General features: G+C 34.3%; 1 protein-coding gene across 2 annotated transcripts in view; it reads right to left on the bottom strand.

The window, feature by feature from the left end:
* Positions 1–22,927, bottom strand: part of GRIK2 (glutamate ionotropic receptor kainate type subunit 2) — a 424,554-nt gene that overhangs the window by 190,571 nt on the left and 211,056 nt on the right. For both annotated transcript variants that reach the window (XM_049818325.1, XM_049818326.1), the window contains 3 exons: positions 13,041–13,184; positions 11,626–11,733; positions 2,830–2,943 (listed from right to left, as the gene is read on the bottom strand). In XM_049818325.1, coding sequence (XP_049674282.1) covers positions 2,830–2,943; positions 11,626–11,733; positions 13,041–13,184 — 366 coding nt within the window. The remainder of the gene's footprint in view (positions 1–2,829; positions 2,944–11,625; positions 11,734–13,040; positions 13,185–22,927) is intronic.

Below are 22,927 nucleotides of genomic sequence, written 5' to 3'. Positions count from 1 at the left end.
CAGTAGACTTCTGAGAAGTGATGAAGTCCTGGGAACCCTGACCCCTTTTCAGAAGAGAGCTCATAAACCAAGGCATAATCTTTCAGATGGTTACCTATAGCACATATTATGGAGAATTCCAGACAAAAAAGAGCACATAGTTCCATGCTTACTTGCAGTAGATAAATTTATGAATTGCAGTTTATTTATTATTATTTTGCCTATCAATATATTTTCATCTTCAGTGGACTCAGCCACCAAAGAAAAAGTAGGGTATACTCACAGTTGTAACAATCTTAGTGATTACAATATAAAGGAGGAAAAATATATCATTCAGAATTTCAGAAGACAGAATTAAAAATGAAAGAAAGACTGGGATCTTTAAAAGAAAAGTGAGTGTTGAAGCAAACTACAGAGAATACTGATCAAGACTCCACAGCTGGCAGTATGCTATAGACTATTGTACAGGATTGTTAAAGTGAAAAAACAGCTTAGAAAAATCACATGAACAGCTTAAATGAGAAAATTGGGGTTTTTAAAGCAGTACTTTCCAGACTGAAAAAAGGAGAGAAAAGGAAGGTGATGAAGAAGAAAATATGTTTCTAGGAGCTGTAGTTATTTTATATTGTTCCCTTGCATTGCTACAAAATGAATATTAAGTAATATGCTTTCTGCCCAAATGAAATGTATTTATAAAGCACAAAAAGCTAGAGCTACAAAAGTAAGCTAGTACATGTGCTTTCTGCACCAGAACAATTTTTGGTTCATTTTGTTATTCTGAGTACCACACTTATAATGTCTTCATAGCTGAAAAGAGTTATTGCAATTACCAAAATTTTCAGTGAACAATAACTGAAGTATAAAAGGCAGTTACAAGTGAGCAACTCGTAACACCAGTTTGAAGTCCTCATATTTCTTTTATTATTTTATTTAGATATGTGCAAAGAGGACAGATGCTTATAAAACACCACTAACAAAAAGTTATCCCTGAAGAGAAAGGGTATCCTTGATTACAGAAAGCAGCTGCTATCATAAATCTCAGGATCTACTTTTGCGAGCTTTACCACTCCAAAAACAGTGTTCATTGATAGCGCTACTATTTATATTTGTGCAGTTTACCTTTTCTTGAGATCACTGTTTCAAACAAAATCATGCAAGTGTAAGTATCACTATACAAAATCAATATGATGCACACAGTGTATGAACTCAAACCTCATCAATAGATAAATGTTAAAATATAAATAAACTTGAAACAACCTAAATTATTGAGTGTTTCTTATGTAATCTTGCAGGGATTGATCCTTGTCCAGTATTGTAATCACTGGTGTGGAATAAAGTATACAATGACTGCTAATGAAGAGTGCAGATGATACAAAGGCTGGTTGAGTACTGAGTAATGAAGGGAACAGGTCTGTAATAGAGTTAGGACTATATTCTGGAAAAACAGTCATTCTAGAAACCAATTGGGAAAAATGTGAAACATAGTTATTGATCAGCAGAATGCTTCAAGAAAAATCCTGGGCAACATATCTGCATACAACGTAACAGGAGTATAGGGGGGTCAGCTGGAATTATGAAGAAACATTACTTAATAGTGCAGTAGTTTGAAAACATGTGAAGGGCAGTGGGAAGAAAAAAAGGCAGAGTAATACTCTAGAAAACATGCTTTTACTTTAAGAGACTATAAGAAGTTCATTTACATTTTATAAAAAAGAAACCCACGAGATGATATGTTTATAAACTGTAATTAACAGCACAAAAAAAAAGTTGTGGTAAAACTGTGCTGGTCTTAGCACAAAGCCAATCAGCCATGTTCCAATTATATATCAGGTATGTATTTTTCAATTAGTGGAATAAATGAAATAATGCATTGTAGAAGATTTTCTATAATTTGTAAATCTTCAAATAAAAACACCTTATAAGTAACCAAAAAGTTACCCACTGGATGAAAATATATGGGTTATGTTACATAAAAGGTTAGAAGCACACTGGCATTTGTATCTATGTACCTATGAAAATTCATTCTAGCTTGAAATGTCAAAATATATGTGGGTAGGTGAAAGCTTCTTATTAAAGAATAAAACTGTTGGGAAGTGACTTATTTTTTGTATCTGTGAATTAACGATAATGGTGGCAGACAAACAGCAGACACACTTCTGGAAAGTTTTTCATTTGTGTTGAAATTAAAATTACTATTTCAAAGCTATGGTGTGGAAATTAGTGAACATTTATTTGAATATAACTAAATATATGTAATTATAAGTAAAAAATACCTCATTCACCACTGTGAATTTGTCAACAATGGAAATGAAAGAGAAGTCACTTAACATGTTTATTCTGATCTAGTTCAAATGATAGCTCAATTAAATTTCTGTATGATTAAAGATTTCAACTTAATAGTCAACTAATGATGAAAATAAATGTTAAATACTTCGTACTTTCTTTAGAGGTAATATCATGGTGCTAGATTAGCAAATGAAAGCAATAAATTTTGCTGGCTAAAATCATCAGGCTAATAGCCAAACCACTTTTTTAAACAAACACCTTTTGTATTCTCATATGGTGCTGAACTAAACAGCTTTGTGAAGGAACCAAACATTTTAGTCAACAATGGCAGGGAAATTACTAATCAACTAATATAATTCCAAAATTGGCGTAATTTACTTACAATTTAGATGATAATAAATATCTATGACTAGTTGAACAACTGGAGTTCATTCATGAAACAGTAATTTCTACATAACTATAACGTATACTACAGACTATTCATTACTGTTGTAATTAGTACAGCATATTCTATTAGGTTTCCTGTACAACTGTATTTCTGGAAAAGCAAATATAATTGCTTACCAAGATGGTGGTAACGATTAAAGAGCGATTGGACAGGGAATCTGTGATGTTTGCTGGTTTTCCTTTCTGATTCTCTGTCATGTTAAGGCCACTCAATGGATCCCAAGTTCCAACCTATAAAACAGTAAATTACTATGTAAATTGTCCATTAGTTACACTTCAACATATAGAAAAGAACACTATAAGGAAAAATAGGTTGCTACGGGGGGGGGGGGGGCGGGGCATTGCTAATATTTATTATTAAAACCTGTTCCATTATTCTCCGTCATTACATTTAAAGTCTGCTTGTTTAAAATATGATTCACAATAACACAAAGTGTGTTTTGTGAAGTGTGACATTAAGTGGAAAAATGATGCACAGAATGTCTAAAGCTACTCTGAATACTTAATTTTCCATTTAACTTTCATTCTTCAACATAAACTACATCTAAAGATAACTCAAGAGGTGGAAATTCATTCACAGAGCAGAGAGCATTGTCTCTGCATAAGGATTTACCCTTTTCTGTGACCAGACAGAACAGCAGAGCAAAAAGATGTTTTGGGGAAAATGTAATGGAGAAGACAAAGTATGTTAAATGTAATAACTTAATTGATTTACAGATAAATGTTCAGTATGTAGCTCTTTTGACATTTTATACCTTGAAATTCTTATTCCAGTAAAGTCAATAGGATTTTTATCTAAGGAAGGAGGTCCAAGGTTATGCTTTAAGGTTCAGGTCAAAGACAGTCTCACATACTAAGTAATAAGTAACGGGGCTTATGATAGCATCATTTATCTGCAATTTCACCACTATACAACTAAAATGGGCAAGCAGTAGATACAACTATCCATTTTTAGACATCAGAATGTTTGTATTACTCCATTGTCTAAAAAAACCCCCACAAATGTTTCTTTTTTGGTTTTAGACAGGATTTTAAATATAATTTCAAATACAAAGCAATATCTATAATACAAGGTAAAGATATTTTAAAACTAAATCTAGACAGAAATTAAAAAATTTTGTGAGCTTTGATTGCATGTGTATATATAGAAATATATATATATATACTGATTCCTGAGAAAGTATTCATATACTTTTAAGTGGTTTCTTGCAGTACAGCTGCCAAGTAAGTTCAGGATGCAATGTCGTATGGGTTAAATAAAGAGAGTTTAATTTCTAAAACTGAGAATACAGCAGAAGCTGTAATGGAGAAACGACAAACTTGCTCTCTTTTTCTATGATGCTCTGTTCCACAGAAATCAATATTTTTACTTTCTTCTTTGCATAACACTCAGTTTCAAGAAGTCACTCCTTTGAATGGCTACGATTCTTGAATTTTGGCCATTCAGTGCCTCATAAACTGATGAAAGAATCATGAAGGGAGGAAAGGAGAACATGTGTGTCTCAGAAATACAACTGGAAAATAACATCTAACACATCATTTCAAAGTACTGAAACCAAACCTTACTACCAAAAAAACTTTTCTTCATTTACTCTTTTAATACTATTTCATTTGGTGACTTGAAAGGTTTTTAGGAAACCTAAAATGTTCAGCCTTGCAGTTTGGCCACAATTAAGAAACTGTAAAAGGATCAAGAATTTCTAGTTGCAATGTTCTGTTCATTATGGCAATCATAGTGTTTGCTTACTTCAAAGAAAGATCAAACTAGAATAGAATAACAAGGAATGACAAAGACCAGAACTTGAGCCTGTCCCTGCTGTTTCTTCACATAATTGGACACATAAAGCCGGACTAATCTCCTCTATGAGATTCAACTTCAGGTACACAAGTAGCACAAAAATTTCTAAGGGAACACTATCACCTTATTTGATCAATTTCAAATTCTAAATTCATTAAATCATATACTTTATTCAAGTTCATAATTCAAACTTATCTTGGCAAAAGCTAACACATTGCTATATAAAATGCTTCTTCCCCTACTTTTTAACACAGCCACAGTCAGAAGCAAATGAATAATTATCAACTGTTAGAATCTGAGGTTTATCTAACTACATCCAAATAGACTTATAAGAACTATCAACTGCGTTACTTTAAAAAGAAACTTCTGTCTTGATAAATTATCACATTATCTTTCTAAATGAGGTTAATTATTCTTGTATTGCTACTTTTGTGAATCAAGAATCTAAGAAATGGAACAAAAGTTGAATGTTCCAAATAAGACATACTTTGCATTATCTTTATTAAGATCAGCAACTTACGTCACAGATTCTGATATGCTACTGATATGTATAGCTCCTAAATCACACAAACTGATTCTCCAAGCTGCTTCTTCTAGACAAAACTGCATAGACAGTGCAGCAAATTCATTCTTTTTTATCTTTTCTATTGCTTAAGCACAGTGTTTTAATTTTAATGTAGCCTTTTGAACAGAATAAAATTGCTAATGTGTTTTCACTAGAAAAGTTTAAATGCCAAAAATATACAAAAAGCAAATCAAGGTAGTCTACTACATATAACTGCAATTCAAACAACTTACAGTTTACTTCCACTGCATTACATTTATTTCCAACAAACTTTTAAGTTTTCCTAAAAAGTGAAATAAACTGATATTCTAATACACACCTTATAGAGAATGTTCACACAGTAAATACAGTCACAGGGAGGCTGTCAAGCCCTTGATTCTTCCATTCAAGTCCCCTAAATGGATATACTATTCTGGAGTGAGCATGCCAATTAGAACATGTTAACACTTATCCATAGCACAGGACCCAAATGAGGAGTTCCCATGAAGCTGACATTGTGCTCCACAGTGAGATAAAGAATCTCTGTGATACAAAGAATTAGCTTAGTCAAGAATCAGCTTATTCAAGTTGAAACAATTCCAGCAAGAGCTACTAAAAGACTCATCATCAGCTATCATAGTATATTCTGTAACATGGCAATTGGGGTGCTCCTCAAGGACATGGAATACAGTTTCCCAACTACACTTGAGTGATTGAAACTTTCATCCAAGCTTCCATGTATTTAACTATTAGATAACTATCAGGTTACTGCAGTTCTGAAGAAAGTTTGGGCAGGAGTTTCCATTCTTTTATTATTGTTTTGATAAACCACAATTACCTATGTTTTATCTGGGATTTTTCGTTTGTTTTTTCTTAATAAAACAGTTTTCAGAAAAAAATCCTCAAGTAATTTGCAATCTCCTAATTAAGTTGCATCATCTGATCTAAGACAGTGGTGGCAAGGCAATGTAACTTCTTTATACAACTGTACGGAACAAGTCCTAAACCTGTAATCCAAATGAAAAATACATGTTTGTGATACTACCAGACATCTTACTAATAGGAAGTTAAGAGCAAATTCATCTTTTTCCTTTTACTGGAGATTATGACCACTGAGACAGTCCTTACTGAAAGGCAGATAAAGAGGAAAAACTAGGAAATATGTGCTTAAACTCTGATTGTAGAGTCATTATTTTATCAGAATTCTGTATTGATTAGAAAATTACCTGTATCTATGAAGACATCATCTCTTTAGACTTCAATAAGTTGAGTTTCTGGGAGTATTCTGGTGGAGTACTGCAATATGCTTGCCATTTTCTTATATTCTTCCCTAGATTTCTGCAGCTGGCCACTTTCAAATACAGAATACTGGACTAGATGAATCTAGAGATTCTTCTCTCATGCACCACAAGAAAAGTTTGTCATCCACCTTTAGGTGGGTACACCCTGACGTTTCCAAATGGTCATTCAATCCTATACCACTTAAACAAAACTCTTAAATAATCTTCACAATATTTATTACTCAATAGTGCAATAGTACAATTTCAAAACTAAATCTCACCAGAAGTGTTTAAAAATGATAAGTGACATTACCAAAGAACAGAATTTAGCAAATACTGAAAAGAAGTTTGGCTAATGTTCACACAACTATAAAAATAATTTGATTCTTTGGGGTTCAAGTATTTAGTGCATTCAGTCTCAAAAAAACATCACTACAATTGCACCTATTTCCAAAAATATTAATTTAATTTCATAGCAAAATGTACATTGGCATGATTTGTGAAGTAGTAATACTCTAGAAAAAAAGTGTTTACTAAATAATAAAAAATAAGTAAAAATATGAGACCTGTTAAATCAGAATGAATAATAATCCAAATTCTGAATACTGAAAACTACACACAGTTAACACTTTGAGTTTAAGTCCAATACAGCTTTCTTAAGTTCCTGCAAGATTGCTGAGCAGACTATACAATTTTTATGCAAAGAATTACTGTAACACTATTTTCAGCACAAATCCAAAACGTAGCCCCATACAAGGTACTATGAAGAAAATTAACTCTATCCCAGCCAAAACCAGTACAATAATTCACCACCACCCCAAAAAAGCAGCATTGTGCACTCCTGAAACTTAAAATTTGCTGAGTTTACATATACTTTAGTTTACTGAGCACCAGTCTCATGAGATGTTATCCACAAAAATTCAATAAAGTAGCTTTCTTACTTCAGCATGTTTGAGAAAAAGAAATTTCTCTTTATGAATAAACAAGTATTCTTTTAAGTATTCTTCCTTTTGAATTTCCTTCAAAACTCTCCTAAGAAAAGTAACATTTTGTGGGGCTCTGAGTCAATCGAAACTGTACACACTACTCACAGTGATGTGCCAGAAGCATTGTATTAGGAAGGATCATTGCCCTTCTACAGTGGTAACAACTGTCTAACTACGCAGCCAAAATCAGAGCCGTATTCAACCCTCAAAGGATTGTCATATGTGTCTACAGTTTACTGTCTTTTCTTTATATAATTTGTAGAGTAGTTAGTAATAGTGGTGATTACATCAAGAAAATAATCATTTATAGTCCAGTGTGAGTAACAGTATTTCTTCCTATTTATGTATTTCCCATTTGCAAATTGCTTCATTTATTTTGCTTTCTTTAGAAATATTAATATGCTTGCCTTCTTTGCCAAATATCTTGTTAATACCAATACTTCTGGCTTCCCTCGATCTGTTATCTCAAATTTTTTTCTCTAACTTTTACAAAACCCTCTTTTTATGCCACTTGCTTTTTTTCCCAGGTCATTAATAAAGATACTAAATAAAACAAGATCTTGCATTGATATGCTGGACAATGAATTACAGCTCATTTTGTGTCATTTATATTCATCCTGTCTGTAGGTTCCCGAGCAAGATTTCAAGCCAGTTGTTAACATCTCTATTCAAGAAATGTGATTCTTCTTCAGTGACAAATTTTCATATCAAAAGTGGTATTAAATTCAGATATTTGTTTTCTCCCTTAAGTATAAAATAATTTTCCTCACAATGCAGCTTCAGTGTAAATACTGATTGATTGTAATTTAAATGATAATTTGCTTATTATACTGGATTGCCATAGTTGGGGATTTTCACTGTGCTTAACCATAAATAGTTTCAGTGGGTCCAGAGTGACTGTCAGCAAATTTTGTTGTACATTACATTAGCAGCACTCCAATTGCCTATTAATTTGTCATTTTCATCTTACAAGAAGCTATCATTTTTGTCAGACATGACTTTTTATTTGGAAATGCATACTTCTTATTGATTGATGCTTGATTATCACCTCTCATTCAAGAGTTTCAGGAACAGGTATCTTATGTAAAATCTGAATCTTTTTTAAATCAATGAGCAATTTTTTCTGTTGTTACTGACTTCAGCAGTTATTGTACTTAAAATACATGATTTGGGTCACTTCCCATTATACTAACCAGGCAATTTATCTAGGAAATTTTTTTGCAAAATCCGCCTAAAATAGGTCTTCTAGAAATACTTCTTAATAACTCTTTTCTCTTCCCTCCGAGAACATTTTTCTTTTCAAGATATCTCATTTTGTGACAAAAGTATTAGAGATTACAGGTGAAATTGTTGGGTTGAACTGTTGTCCTTCACATAAGAAATCGTTCCCCCATATTTGGAAGGAGGTTAGACGGAATAATAGCTATTTACAGTATGGAAACACAACACACATAATATGGCACATATAATTCCCATCTCCCCATCTTCTCTCATCCCACAAAATGAATTAATAAACAAACAAACAAATAAATAAAGCAAAACTGTTCAGGAACTCTAACTACATAGACAGAGAGACTTGACAAGATGGTGGTGTGGGAAGAACATTAGGAACATACAAGATAAGGACAAAGATGGGGAAAGGCTCCCGAAGAAAGAAGAAATAAGAGAGAAAGGGGATGGAAAGAGCAAAGAGATGAAGAGGGACAAATGCATGGGGATTAGACGGAAAGGGAAATGGACAGGGAGGGGGAAAGGGAAACAGACAGGGAGGAGGTGAAGGGAGAGAGGAAGGAAGCAGCAGGGGAAGAGGGAAAGGAGAGAAGGAGAGAGTAGCAGAAAGCAGGATGGAAAGAATGTGATGTAGAGAGATGGAGTGAATGCGTGAAGGGAGGGAGGGAGGGGACTGAGAAAAGGGAGAGGGATTCGTCATAGCTTTAATAGAAGACAATCTTGTGGGGAAAAAAAAAAAACAACTTTGAGACAGCTCTTTTAAATAAAAGGACTGGCTAAAACATACTCTCTCTACTAGAAAGTGTCCTGCTCTAGAGTTTAATGACTCATCTTGGATTCAAGAAGAATAGGTTTGTATTCTTTCAGAATAACCAAGTTTTCTTCAAAGAAACCCATTTAATTGTCACCATTGTTTTTCTTTCTCAGTGAAATACCCTATGCATTCTAAATATTTACTAAAAAAATCAATCTCATGTGCATACACCTTAATTTCCTTTTTCCTAATTTCATATCACTACACCCTACAGAAACTGCTCTGGTTTTGCTCACATGTATCTTTGCATCTGTGTAGCATTCCTCATCATTCTTTGCTAACACTTTCCTAACTCCTAAACTTTTCTAATACATGGTAATTAATTCTTACTGCTCTTTCCAAAGATTGTCAGCACATTTTGGTGAAAAACTAGTAGTATCACATCCCTTTATCACACGGCCAAAATGAACTATGAAGGCAGTAAAAGTATCTTCCTTTTCTGTGAACTTCTGTATACACAGCTCAAGCATTTGCTGGTTGTTTTTAAAAATCCATATCCTTCTACAACTATTTCTGTTGTTGTCTCTTACATATCTTTCACTATTACTGTTTCCCCAGTTCCTTTTTTCTATTATGTGTTTTAGAGTACTGTATTTCCTGTTGAATTTTATTTTCTTCCCATATTTCTAATCTCTGTAGACCTTTTTGTTTTACTTCTATATTTTCAGTGGAGTACATATCTCCTAACATATTGTCAGCTGAGATTTTATTTTCCAGAAAGATCATGTTGCGTGATGGTTCTCAAATGCCACCCAATGTTCTTAAAGCCATCCTAGATTACAGAGACTTCCTTTCCTCATTTTCAACAGCTATCGCTTACATGCAGACTCTTCAGCCACTAGTGACTTCTTTAGCTATTCTCATGTCATCAATTCTTCCATTTCTGTTTCCAGTAAGGAAAACAAGTTGCATTGCACCTATTCTCCTTGTACACAAAGCTAATTTGTTTTTCAAATCTAATCACTACTATATACTTTTTTTTCCCCTTAAGTTTCCAGAGCTCCGTTTCATGGAATACCTTATGGGAAGACTCTTTACTATCAGTGCACTGTTGAATGTTTTAAAATACAGTTTAGTCCTTTAATTATAGGTTTGCCACTGGACATTTTAAAAAATGTTATTATCTATGTAAGTGTTTCAAAGTAAGCTCATGGATTCTGAACTTTTTAACAATCTTCCTAGTGAGAGAACATTAATATTCCAAAACTAGTATTGGGAGGAAAAGTTTTGGAGAAATATGCTGTTTATGTGAGCTTCTTCATTCAATGATTTATAGAAGAAAGTAAATGCAACTCTGCAGCATGGTGCCTTCCCTTAAGTTCTCTTTTTATTTGTCCCCACAATATCACCTTGGGGCAATAGCTGATAAAACTTTATCTGAAGATGAAGGAAAACATAGTGCTTACAGAACAATGAACACCGCAGCTAAATATAAACTACAATGCAGATGCAAATTGCAAAACCTTTGTCTGCTGACCACAACAATGTGAGACACTGCAGCTTCCTGCATTGCCTCTCCATGACAAGGCGGCTGGAGAAGAGAGGGAAGATGATCTGGTTTCAGATCATCTTGGTGTCATGTAGGCAGGACAAATACCTGTATGTGCTTCCCAAGGCCTTTAGTTCAAATATAGACAATATTAGGCTACATAGAAAGGGCACTTTTCAATCCTTTGGTCTGTCACTCCCATCACTCCCAAGAAGAATTCATATCAGAAGATAGACAAACCTGTCAGGCTACCCATTCTTAATTTTAAGTAGCACTTACAGATAGAAACATTGTATTCCAAGATAAGAATCCAAGTTCCCTCTTGAAACACAGAAAAATGCCAAAATGAAGCTATTTTATTTAATTCTGTTTGAGGTAATTCTTCCTGAATTAGTAAGATGGAAAGAAAATACAAATAGACATACCCGCAGGTTCACACATGAGTATAGGCAATGGGATTGGAATCACAACTAACACTAAACTCCACATTGATTGAAGACAAATATATTAATGCATAACTGCAGGTCCAGCTATTCACTCTTCCCCAGCCCTCTTGAATCTAAGAATGTGGCTAGAAGCACACAGTTAAGAGGCCACTAACTGTCCAACATCAAGATAACAGCTTTTACTAGAAGACTGAAACAAGGTATCAAGTTGAGAACAGGTATATTGTTTTATGTAACACATGAAATGTTACTGAAAATGCTACTGTTTTTAGGGGGTGGGGTTTTGGTTTGTTTCCCATTACTCTGGAGGTAAACATCTTACACACCTTTTCAAGACCTTCTTCCTTGAGGCTGATAACATCTAAATCAAAATCTGTCCTTAAGCCATTGGTTTTGTTGAAAGTTATCCTGCCTGTGAGGCCTTCCCAGTGGGCCTATGGAAAAAGAAAAAAACAATTTCTATAAATAAAAACCTCTTCCTTTTTTTTTTCCCAAAAAGAAGAAATTTTACTTCTGCAAAAATGGGAACATTAATTATTCATTCTATCTAAACAATGTACCTTGTGGTTACTTTTTTTTTTTTAATATTTTGTATTCACTTTTTGCTGATTAAATCAACCTTTCTTCAGTCTTCACTGACAATTTTTTAAACAACTTTCCATGTTAGCCAATAGACTATTCTTACTAAATGAGATGAAAGGCTGGTTTGTTTTCATTCCGCCATCATTCATGCATGCACTTCCCCTTCTGCTTCCCTACATGCCCCCCCAACCAAAGCCCCAAGCCTCAATCTCTTTCATTAACGCTGGATTTCATTCTTCTGTCAGGAAATTTCATTCAAATAAAGGCTTACTTTTGCAAGATGCAGAGTACCCTGAAACCACACTGAGACAGCAAAAATTGAGGTCACTGAGCCAGTCTTCCAGAGTTGATTCCTTACTTTTAGTAAACTGCAATATCCTCATTTTTTTATAACTTAAAGTCTACCTACTTCTAAAACTAACCTAAAGTAGAGGAGGGAATGTGGAGAACAAAATTATCATCCTAAAAGGAACTAAAATTAAAAACAGGATTATATTCCATTGCAAATAGTTCTCTTTATCATAGTATTGTGCATATCTAGAATGAGAAATACCATATTAGGAGTTACTTACAGTACAAGAGACTTGAATACTCTACAGTGTTCACCTTTAAGACCTTAAATATCCTAGCTTTACTTTAAATCACTATGTATCAGTATCTAAACAGCATACTAGGAAACCAAGGCCACATATATTAATTCACCATAGGAAAAAAAAAAAAAGAAAAAAAAGGAAAAAAAGAAGAAAAAAAAAAAAAAAGAAGAAGAAAATTCAAACCAGGGAGTACTTCATTCTTGGCCCCTTTGAACTTATGCTAGTGTTTATTTGCTGAATTTTTCAGAGTCAGTCTATGGTTTGGGGTTTCAGGGGTTTGGGTTTTTATGCCACAAATGTTCCACACACACCCCACCCACAATTACCTACAAACAGAATTTTTATTTAGAATGCAGTGTTTCTTTGTTCCAGCTAATACCTCAGTAAAACCTGTTTTCAAATAAAAATTCTGCCCTTGCCTTCTGAACTCTTTACGCATAACAAGCTGAGAGATTCCCATCTACTGAAAAAAAAAAAAGGCAAGAGTCAAGTAGAGTGGTAACCAAAGAAAATCAGAGTTGGGAAAAAGGAGAGCAATGAAGCAGGACACTTTATTAGTGACTTACCTCCTTAATAAGGCTCATAAAGCGGGTCCCAAAGCGCCACGGTTTGTGGCGATTACACTGTAGTGAACTGACAGTCATCTGTGGGAACTGCTGGACAGCCACTGACACCACATGAACAGCATCATACATTAGTGCTGCATCCGTCTGAAATTAGAAGGAGATCAGAACCATGAACAAAAAACAAAAACGTGACAGCCCAGCAGTGAGAGAATGAAACACAAAATTAGCACTGCTCATTATGTTAAAGGGAGAAAATTATCTGATTGCTTGTGTAGCACTGTAAAATGCAGCCTTATTGCCAAGTCCTACATAAGATGTGTCAGGACCTTCAGTCTTGGCTATTCTTTTAATGCTGAAACAAGGGCCCAAATACCAACTTTTCAGGCTCACAGGAGAACACTGGTATCAGTGCATTAGGGGGCTATATAAATCACTGTTTGCATGTTTGATTCAAGTCAGTTATTTTCATGAGTGAGGCAAAAAAAACCCAGAAAAGATTAGCAAGGGAGCCGTAGCTATAAAGGAATGTGCACAGGCTAAGGAAATAATGTTTTTCTGTTTTGAAATTACAGACTAGATACAGTCCCAAAGGTACTCAATTGATTCATTAACAACTTTTTTATGGGTATCAGTTTAAACCCCTAGGACAGACGTAACCAGTATCTTCTATAAATCAGAGGCAAATTAGAATTGCATTAAAATGCACATTCATTTTAATGGTTTTCGTGTCCCATCGTAAATAAGTAGGCTGTTTAGATCTGGTATGTGCTGAATAATGTTGTATTAGCAAAGGACAGAGACAGCCTCTCAGTACCCACTGTCATGCTGTACAAGAAACTGACATCTCTCTCCTGTTCTATTTGATAAACAGAGGCAAGCCTTGGAACCAAAAGCAAGAGAGGACCTTAGATTCAGCTGGTGGAAATGAATGCTATGCCATCTGCTCAGCATACCTTAGAGAAAAAGGACCTATTTCCCCTTCTCATTCACATAATTAGTGAGCTGTGAAATTAGTTCTTTAATGGATAGGAAACCTGGAGATTATTGCACTTGTCACAATACAATACAATGCAATACAAAATGAGCTTATATAGTGCCTTTCATGCAAATGCATCCCAAGGCTCTTTACAATAAAACTAAACATAAAAATGCAAAAATGTTCTACCATTATAGCCCATAAGCTACTGTTAAAGAGGAAAATATGCGTTTACATTTAAATGGCTCTCCCAAGGAGAGATTTCAAAATTCAAACAGAAATAAATCCTAATTTTAAAATAGGCAGGGTAATAGGTTTCAATGATCTCAGACGCCAAGTAGTTTATGCAGGGGATCCAAATCAGTCAGAAAATATTTTTGCTGCCAAATTGTTCATTATCTTCAAGGCATTAAAGTGCTTTTAAGGCAAGCTGATATTTGACAAGGAGGCAGCGAAACACCAAAAAGTTGGGATGACATGCTGAGTAAGCATCATAGAAAGCTTAATATTCTAGAAGCAGTATTTAGCAGTAGTTGGAGTCTAGAAAACAGTTTATAAAATACACTACACAATAAGTACAACACATTAATCTGGCTTAGAAATGCAAACTTCTTTTTTTTAATCAGCTTTACTTCTAGAACTGTAGTCCTTGCACCAATAAAGGAAAATTGAAATTGCTGTGATACTTTAGTGAAAGCAGCCCATGAAGAAGCCACCAGAAGTTTAAAACCAGCATTAACTGATTAATTAGATATAAATTTGGACACAGAACTGATAAGACTTATCAGCAGGAATCAAATGGACATTATGCGATATATCAGAGCAACATGACTTTCTGTCAAATTCTATAAGCCACTGAGCTGGAAACCTGTAGGATGACAAGGCAGTCAACTCCAGCAAAAGCATTAAAAAAAAGCCATTGCAGTTTTAGAAGTAATTCAAATTCTGATAATATTCTTCCTATTTGACTGATGAATATGGCTTCACTGGAGATAAATCTAAATCAGAATGCACTTCTTTTAAATGCACACAACAAACTAATCACTGGCTAGAAGTTGAGTGCCCTATTTGATTTTTAGATGCTACAAGATAAAACCTGTATTTACATAGGATGAGATCCCACAATCCACCTTGTATAGGAAGGTTAAACTTAAATGTAGTGTTTGTACTGAATAAAGACAGATAGAACTATATACTCAAAAATATATTGGTTTAGTGATTCAATATTGCACTCATCCCACTGGGTGCAATCACTGCTTTTACTACAAGAGAAATAAACAGCACAGAACTCAGGAAAAGATATAAAGTATATACTTGAATTGCAGGTTGGGCTCTCCTCTTGGCTGGTCACTTTACCTTTCCTCTGAGAGACAGCAGGAATTGATAGCTGTTGGCCTCGCTCTCCACCCTCATTCATTAGGCTTGCTAAGCTTTACGTCTTGCTGCCCTTTGTCCACACCACTTTCTCTTCCTTAAATCACACCTTTGGAACTATGCTTTGTGGTACACGAAGTACTGCAGGTTTCCGCAAAAGACTGTTTGGGGACGAGGGAGAAAATGTCCCTAATTAAATTTTTAGGATTCTCTATTTTATCTAAACAGAGATTAGCAGTCTGGAAGGAAGAAGAGGTAGAAACTTCAGGAGAAGCAATGATTCTTGAATTTTGAAAAATGATATTAGTACTCTTTTAGTTAAACTTGTATAAAACTTTTAAGAATTATGTTGTATTTCATAAATGTATCTTGGTACAGTTTCTGAACCAGGGGTTGTGGGGTTTTTTGGTTTCCGAATCCTACTTAGTATTTGTGATGACTTGTTTGGATACAGATAAACTCATCTAAAATACTGCTCATGAAACTGTCATATGTATTTCTACAACTACAAACGAAAGAAATTACTACAACTACAGAAGCTACAAAAATTTTTCATCAAATTAAAATAGAATGAGATTTAGTTAGGTGATTAAGATGTCAGGTGACAGATGTCTGTGACCACAAGTCTGTTTTTCAGCTGACTGTCAAGTAACAAGAAAGCTGTTAGCACTCAGAAGCAACAGCTTAATCAGAGATGTGATTTCAGTTACAACATATCTCAAATAGAAAGTACCAATCTGTGTTTGATTTTTATCGCAAACTCAATTGGATACTACCCGTTTCTTCTCAATACTGTTCTATTATTCCTTTACCTCCTGTCTTACTGTGGGTGTTGTGTTTGCCTCTATTTTTTACATGTGCTTCTGTATAATCACTTTTGAGTCTTGCTAAATTACTTGCTAAATACTGTCTAACAAATTGCATGCAATACTCTAATCTCACTGTGAAAGGGCCCGGGTGAAGCTAGATTCAGTATAAAGAAGGTAGAAAAAGAGTCCTCCCCATTATTAGAGAAAGAGTCTATTATTTCTCCCCAGGCCTCCTCAGGGTAAAAGATGGTCTTTTTCTTCTCTGTCCCCAGCTGCACCCAAAGATGTCACAGGCACATGAAAAGCTCTAGCAGATATAAACTGTGATTTTTGGCACACGCTTGCTTGTCCTGGTTAATCAGTATTGTAGGGAGGGTTTCAGTTTTGAGGGCTTGGAGCTGGGGCAGGAGGTTGGCAGGGTAGTGTTTTTTACTGGTTTCTAACCTATATGGGTGAAGCTGATGCAGAAGAAACCCCCTATAGCCTGGGTCTCAGCCAGGAAGAAATATTCCCCGTGTAGTGGGACTGACAAGCTATTTCTCTACCAAGTTTTTCTGCCCTTCTTATGACATAAAAAAGGTATGATGTTTAGTGACCTTCAGCATGGCTGGTAGGTTAGACAAGAATCAGCTGAAAATCCTGAAACCAAATGGGCTGTTCATGCACTACAGCTGCAACTTTAGATCTAGGTCTCCATCTTAAAACCTTCCCTCCCAAAAAAGTGAGAGAAAGGGCTCATGCTGACAGGTAAAATCCAAGCAAGCCTAAGAGAACACAGGAATCATGGTCTTCATAACCATCTTCAGACTTACAGTACATAAGAGTTCATTGATGCCTTTTGATATCCGACTCAACAAATGTGCTAATTGCTTTTGGAACACCTGTGCCTAATTAACTAGTAAGGGTTAAAAACTCTGCAGATTCCACATTTAATGACATTGAATCATGACTTGTGTGTGCACCTTATTTGCACAGCAATGTTTTTGTATGACATTTCCATTTACCTCTATCAAACTCTATGAGAATTTAATGTATCAATAAACCACACCTCTCTGGTGCATATTTCAGTGCTCCCAAATTAGCTCTAAATTGCAAAAATATGTGCTTTATTTTTAGAAAATATTATTTTTATCATGCAATCAACTTTAACATTAATTTAAGATGAAGGATTGCTAGGCTAATTCTGTTTTTTCATGAGCTATATCAGAAATAGTACACTTCTCAAACAGAAAAAAACATTTCAGCTTTTACTATAAAAATTGTAGTCCTCTATAATCTACAATTTAAAAAAATGGAACTGTTACATAGGCATGATGTGGAAGAACTTTCAATTACCAAATACAGATGATTAACAATATCTTGAAAGCAGGAGAAAACCCTCAGGTTTTCAATTAAATGTTAAATTAAACTAATGTTATTGGTTTTCCCCTTAATTAAATTTCTTACTAATAAAAGTCTATGAAGAAATATGATCTTCTATTTAAAAGGTGCTCTGTGAAGTACTCAAAACCAAGACATTTTCTACATTGAGTGACATATGAAATAAGTCAATGGAAAAGAGAATCTTAATAAATTTACTTTTTTGTTGTTTTGTATTTGATCCAGTGTGGACCCCAGACAAGAATGAGTTATTTGAATATTAGTAGTTTATTTTCCCAAGATCAGAATATTCATGTATTTCCAAATCTGTGACACACAAGATCTCATAATTGCCCTCTCTGCCATTTTTTTCAGTGACTGTGGGGAATTTTTTCCACAGAAAAGGAGCCAAAGAAGAGGGACAAACAAGAGTTTAAAAATTAAAAAAAAAAAAGGTTTAGTTAGCTAACTAAATATCTCCCTAACAATATAAAGATTATCTTTATGAGGATTAGACTGCTCAACCATTTGCAAAATGCTTTTATGGTTATGTGTAAGATATTATTAAAGATGACCTCCTTGCAACTATGATACATACTTGTTTAGTGATCTGTATTTTGTGTTTGACCTTGACTTTATTCATTCAAGTCATGTCCAGTAAAAGCAAATTAATGTCCCTTTAACTCTGAAAGAAGGAAAAGGAAGGGGAAAAAACAGTGAAAGCTTTTATGTGTGCCAAAGAAGGAATAAAAATTTGTCTCAGAAATAAATTCTGCTACAACTCTTCTGTAATGCAACTTGAAACTCTCTAGACAGTCTAACAAGACTGAATTTTCCACAATAAAAATTTTAAATATTTGATTCAGAAAAGATGTTGTCAAAATTTATTTCTTCACCAAAGACAAAGCAAATGAGAAAGAAAATGCAATAGTGCCATATTCTATAACTCAGTTGACGGGCCCTGTCCTGTCACAAGGTGGAGATCTGAATCTGCATTTACCAGTCACTACTGTCATTAGTATCAGGTTACAAATACATAATAAATTAAATATATCTAGATTTTTATGCAAAAATAAATAGTTTGCTAAAATTCTTTTTTTTTAACAGTTATTTAACAAACAAAATGCTCCATGCAAAACAAAACTGAAGTAAAAAAATATAATCTTGAATTGTAGTATCCTGATTCTCTAGTCAGTTCTGTGTTAAACTGAACTGACTCACTAAAAATTTCAAGAGAGGACACTGTACAGTTCACTTGAAATAGTGCATTGCATGAGCCAAGCTTTTTCCACTGATTAGTAAAGCATGCATACACTTTTCTACTTTTGAGTTCCTATGCTATCTTTACCTGCATATCACCTTAATAAGTACTATTCCATTAAGCAGTATAGCTTATTTTTTTCATATGCAGCTCATTATTTTCTTCAAGATAATCTGTCTCCCTATCTCTAGTCAAACTTTGCCCTTGTGAAATAAGTCCAATCACAATTAAAAGGCAAAACTGTTCAGATAGTTTTGCCTAGTGTCTGATGGTAACTAATGTATTCTGAAAAATTTTGTGCATTAATTAAAACGAGGCTTAAATTCTTTTCAAGTGTGACTTCATTAGCTGCATCAAAAATGAAATGAAACTGAATGCAAATGCTCGCAAATGTATATCTGCATGTTTCCTAGGTGACCACGACAAAAGTATCCAGATAAATGCATAGAAGTGAAAGAACACTTTCCACATTTTTTTAACAGTCCTCGAAAATCTGTGAACATGTTAAAAGCAATTCATATGGAGTCTTTACTCCATTCTGAAACTTATTTCATCATATAATATCATTTGTTACTGCCTGAATTTCCAGTAGCTACACAGCCATCTCAGACCATAGTATCTTCTGAAGTAAACCTAGTTCAGACTGACTGTGGTCACTGGTTTAACAAAGTGTTAACATGCTCTTTTCACACTGCAACAAGATTCTCTCAATGAACTTGTATTTATGGTACCTGTCCTTGCAAGGGTTTAGAACATAATGAGAATGTTATTTTCCCATTGGGCAAAAGGAGTGTAAGTACACAAGACAGGGCATGTTCCAGAAGGACTGAATTTTCCCCTGGCCCTTATAAATTGTATTTGTTTCTTACACAACAGTAATGCCTTGGATAGAACACTGGATGCAAAGTCAGGTTGTTGTTTTGTTGTTTTTCTGTTTGGGTGGTTTTTTTCCAACTCCCAATATATCCAGACTATTTCTAATCAGCTTTATGAGGGACAGAATGATGTATTACAATTAGGAGGGTAAGAACAGCAGCTCTGTTTCTTTGCTCTAACAGCCTGAGCACGTAGTAGATACTGGAGGTACAATGAACAGGACAGCATAGTCAAATTTTCTCCCTCCCCACCACAACCTTTTTATGGAGAAATAACATTATTTAGGATGCACTGCACAATAAGGATTTACAATGACATTCTTATTCATTTCAAAGCCCTCAAAAATGTCCCATAATGAATCTTCGTGGCCTGCTAAGCAGTACTTCTCCTTTGATAATTACTTATTTTTCTCTTAGTTATCCTTACTGATAATTTAACACACAATACATAATTATTGATTACAAAACCTTGAATAAATGGCATATTTCATAAACAAACAAAACACTTTTTTTGTTCTACTGAACTCCCCACCACCTATTTTATCATAGAAGCCGATTTTGCTTCCTTTCTTTTAAACAACTCAGGAAAAAATAGATAAGAATAAAGATCTGAGAGAAGTCTAACAACACTCAGAAGTCAGGAAGGGGCGACCACCTACAGTGCAGAAGAGCTCTCATTACTAACTCTACTACTTTCCTTAAAAGCCATCCCGTTTGACAGAAAACGACAAAAGTTGACTTTAAATATTACTGGATATGAACTACAGAAAATGATAGTATACATATAAAAATAAGCTAAGATTTACTTGTAAAATTCTGTAGTTTCTTTATTACAGATTCTACTATTGCCTGGTCAGAAAATTTTAAGGGCCAGACCTTGAATTATGTCAGGACAATGTGATTTTAACCCACAAAACACAATAACTGGTAACATAAGAACATTTTTCCCCCAAATTCTCATACACTGTGGTGACAATAGTGCTAACATTACCCTACTTAAAGCTTGATTCACCACATATCCTTGTCAGCTACCTCCAAACTACTGGTAGTTTCAAATCTGCATTACAAAGTGATTTTCCAAGAAGGTCCAGAACAAGAGATTAATATTGAAGAAAGTAATTTTTCTTTAACTTTTTCAGTTCTAATGTTAAGCAAACCATGGTCTGATAAGAAGACAAAGAGAAAGCATCTAACTATTCATGGCCTGTATGGTATTATTTTAATAACTATAACCTGGAATATTTTCCCATTTTCAGAAATGATTTCTCAGAAAGGGTACTAGGAGAATTACAAAACTCCATGGATCTAGCTACTTTTATTTTATTTGTGGCAATTACAGTTTGTGGTTAATGGGACAGACATATATTTCATGGCTTCCAGTCAGTGTTTGAAAAGCAGTTCCTAAAATTTTACATTTTTTTCTATGGCTTTGATATACATACATGAGAGATAATTTTCTAAAATAAGTTGTTATAAAAATAAAATGAAGAATGATCATGTTTAGGAACATCTACAAGGTTCCAGTCATATGCATAACAAAAGATAGGATAGGTTGAATTTACCACAAGGATGAAAGTCAGAAGTTTAGACTGAACAGACATAAGAATAAAAGAGTTTATGTTTAATCACAAAACAAAATATACATCAAGAACAATAAAGTCTAAAGAACAGTCCAAAGGAAATATTCATATCACAAGTATGTTCAATAGTTGGAACCACACAGCCCTGTAAGAGGCACAAGAATATAGTATCTTTCTCTGTATACATATATTACATAAAAATTTGAATATCAAAGTAAATATAGATTGAAGTTTAGTCTTTACTACTCCTTTACCCACTATGAGATGAAAATATACATTATTTTTTTTAAATACAGTTTTGCATTGCAGCAAAATCATACAAAGTCTTACAGTATACTTGAAAAAAAGACAGAAGGGTGTATCATGCCGTGCCAAAATCATTTTACAACCACAAAGTGATTGTCATCATACATGTCCTCACCCAGAAGTAAATAATAAGTATCATATACATACCCCCGTCCTTTTTTTATTCTATACAGTTATGAATATACAGCTTGGTAAATCACAGCTTTCAATAATGAGGTTTACACTTCACATTGTAAATTAGATTCAGGAGAAAAGGTCCTTCAGGACCTTCAGGAAGAATTAGATGAGAGATTAGCTGTAAAAGCAAAATTGCCCCATGCCATTCCATATCAAGAAACAGTTCTCTCTAATGAATGTGACCCAAGACATAAGGTGTATAGAAATTCCAGCTCTGTGTTAAAGAAAGTCTACAGCAAACCAATACAGCAAAACAGCTGGGCAGACAGAAAAACTTTCCAAGTTAACCTTATGTAAGTAGAGCAGGTATGTCTTATCTTTTCTTTAATATTTCCAACTGTATTGGAAAGCATAAAAGCAAATAAATGCTTTTATATTATCTTAGCCTACTTCAGGTTAAGAATGATTTCAAGGCAATAAGGGAAGAAAAAAGCATTTCTCAGTCCAAAATATAACAAATCTAGCCAAGCTCACGAAAACATTCTCTTGGGTATCCCATATCTCTATGGGATATGCACACCATAGAAACTCATATCACAGTTTGAACACAGTCTGGGCAGTAATAATGGAGGAAAAGTCCTTACAGCAATTCATAGTAACAAGGATATTAGTGTAGCATTAAGTAAGATAGCTGTGGGAACACCTGGACTTTGAGCAGTGTTAAGGAGTTTGTCATAGGAGGCTACAGGAGTAAAAGTATTGGAAGAAATAAACTTTTAAAAAAATTTTTCTTGACAGTTGAATGGTATGTTAACATTTATTCAAGTAGGACATAAGCAGGTGATACAAGTCAGCATACTATTTCACAGGGATGTAACAAATGTCTGGAAGAATAAAGCAGAATTAGGAATTCTCTAACTGGCAGAAGTATTAGAAAAGGGACTGAAAGAACATAATTTCTGTAGCCTATGAAAACAAAGACTGAGAACAACCATTCAGGGAAACCGAAATCAGGGAAGAAAGGAAAGCTAAAGAGCACAGAAAAACAAGCATGGATGCAAAAATGACAAAACAAAAAAAATTAATAGGAGTCATTTTATCTCACAGTCTCAAGTTGTATTAGATTTAAAAATCTTTAACAATCATTAAAAGAACTGATGCACAAGACCACCAACAGAAGATATTTCAGTTAGATGATGCCTGACAAATGTAGTAGCATGCACACAAATT

This window comes from Accipiter gentilis, chromosome 15, assembly GCF_929443795.1.
Source record: "Accipiter gentilis chromosome 15, bAccGen1.1, whole genome shotgun sequence".
Taxonomy (NCBI): domain Eukaryota; kingdom Metazoa; phylum Chordata; class Aves; order Accipitriformes; family Accipitridae; genus Astur; species Astur gentilis.
This window is presented reverse-complemented; position numbering and strand designations above follow the sequence as displayed.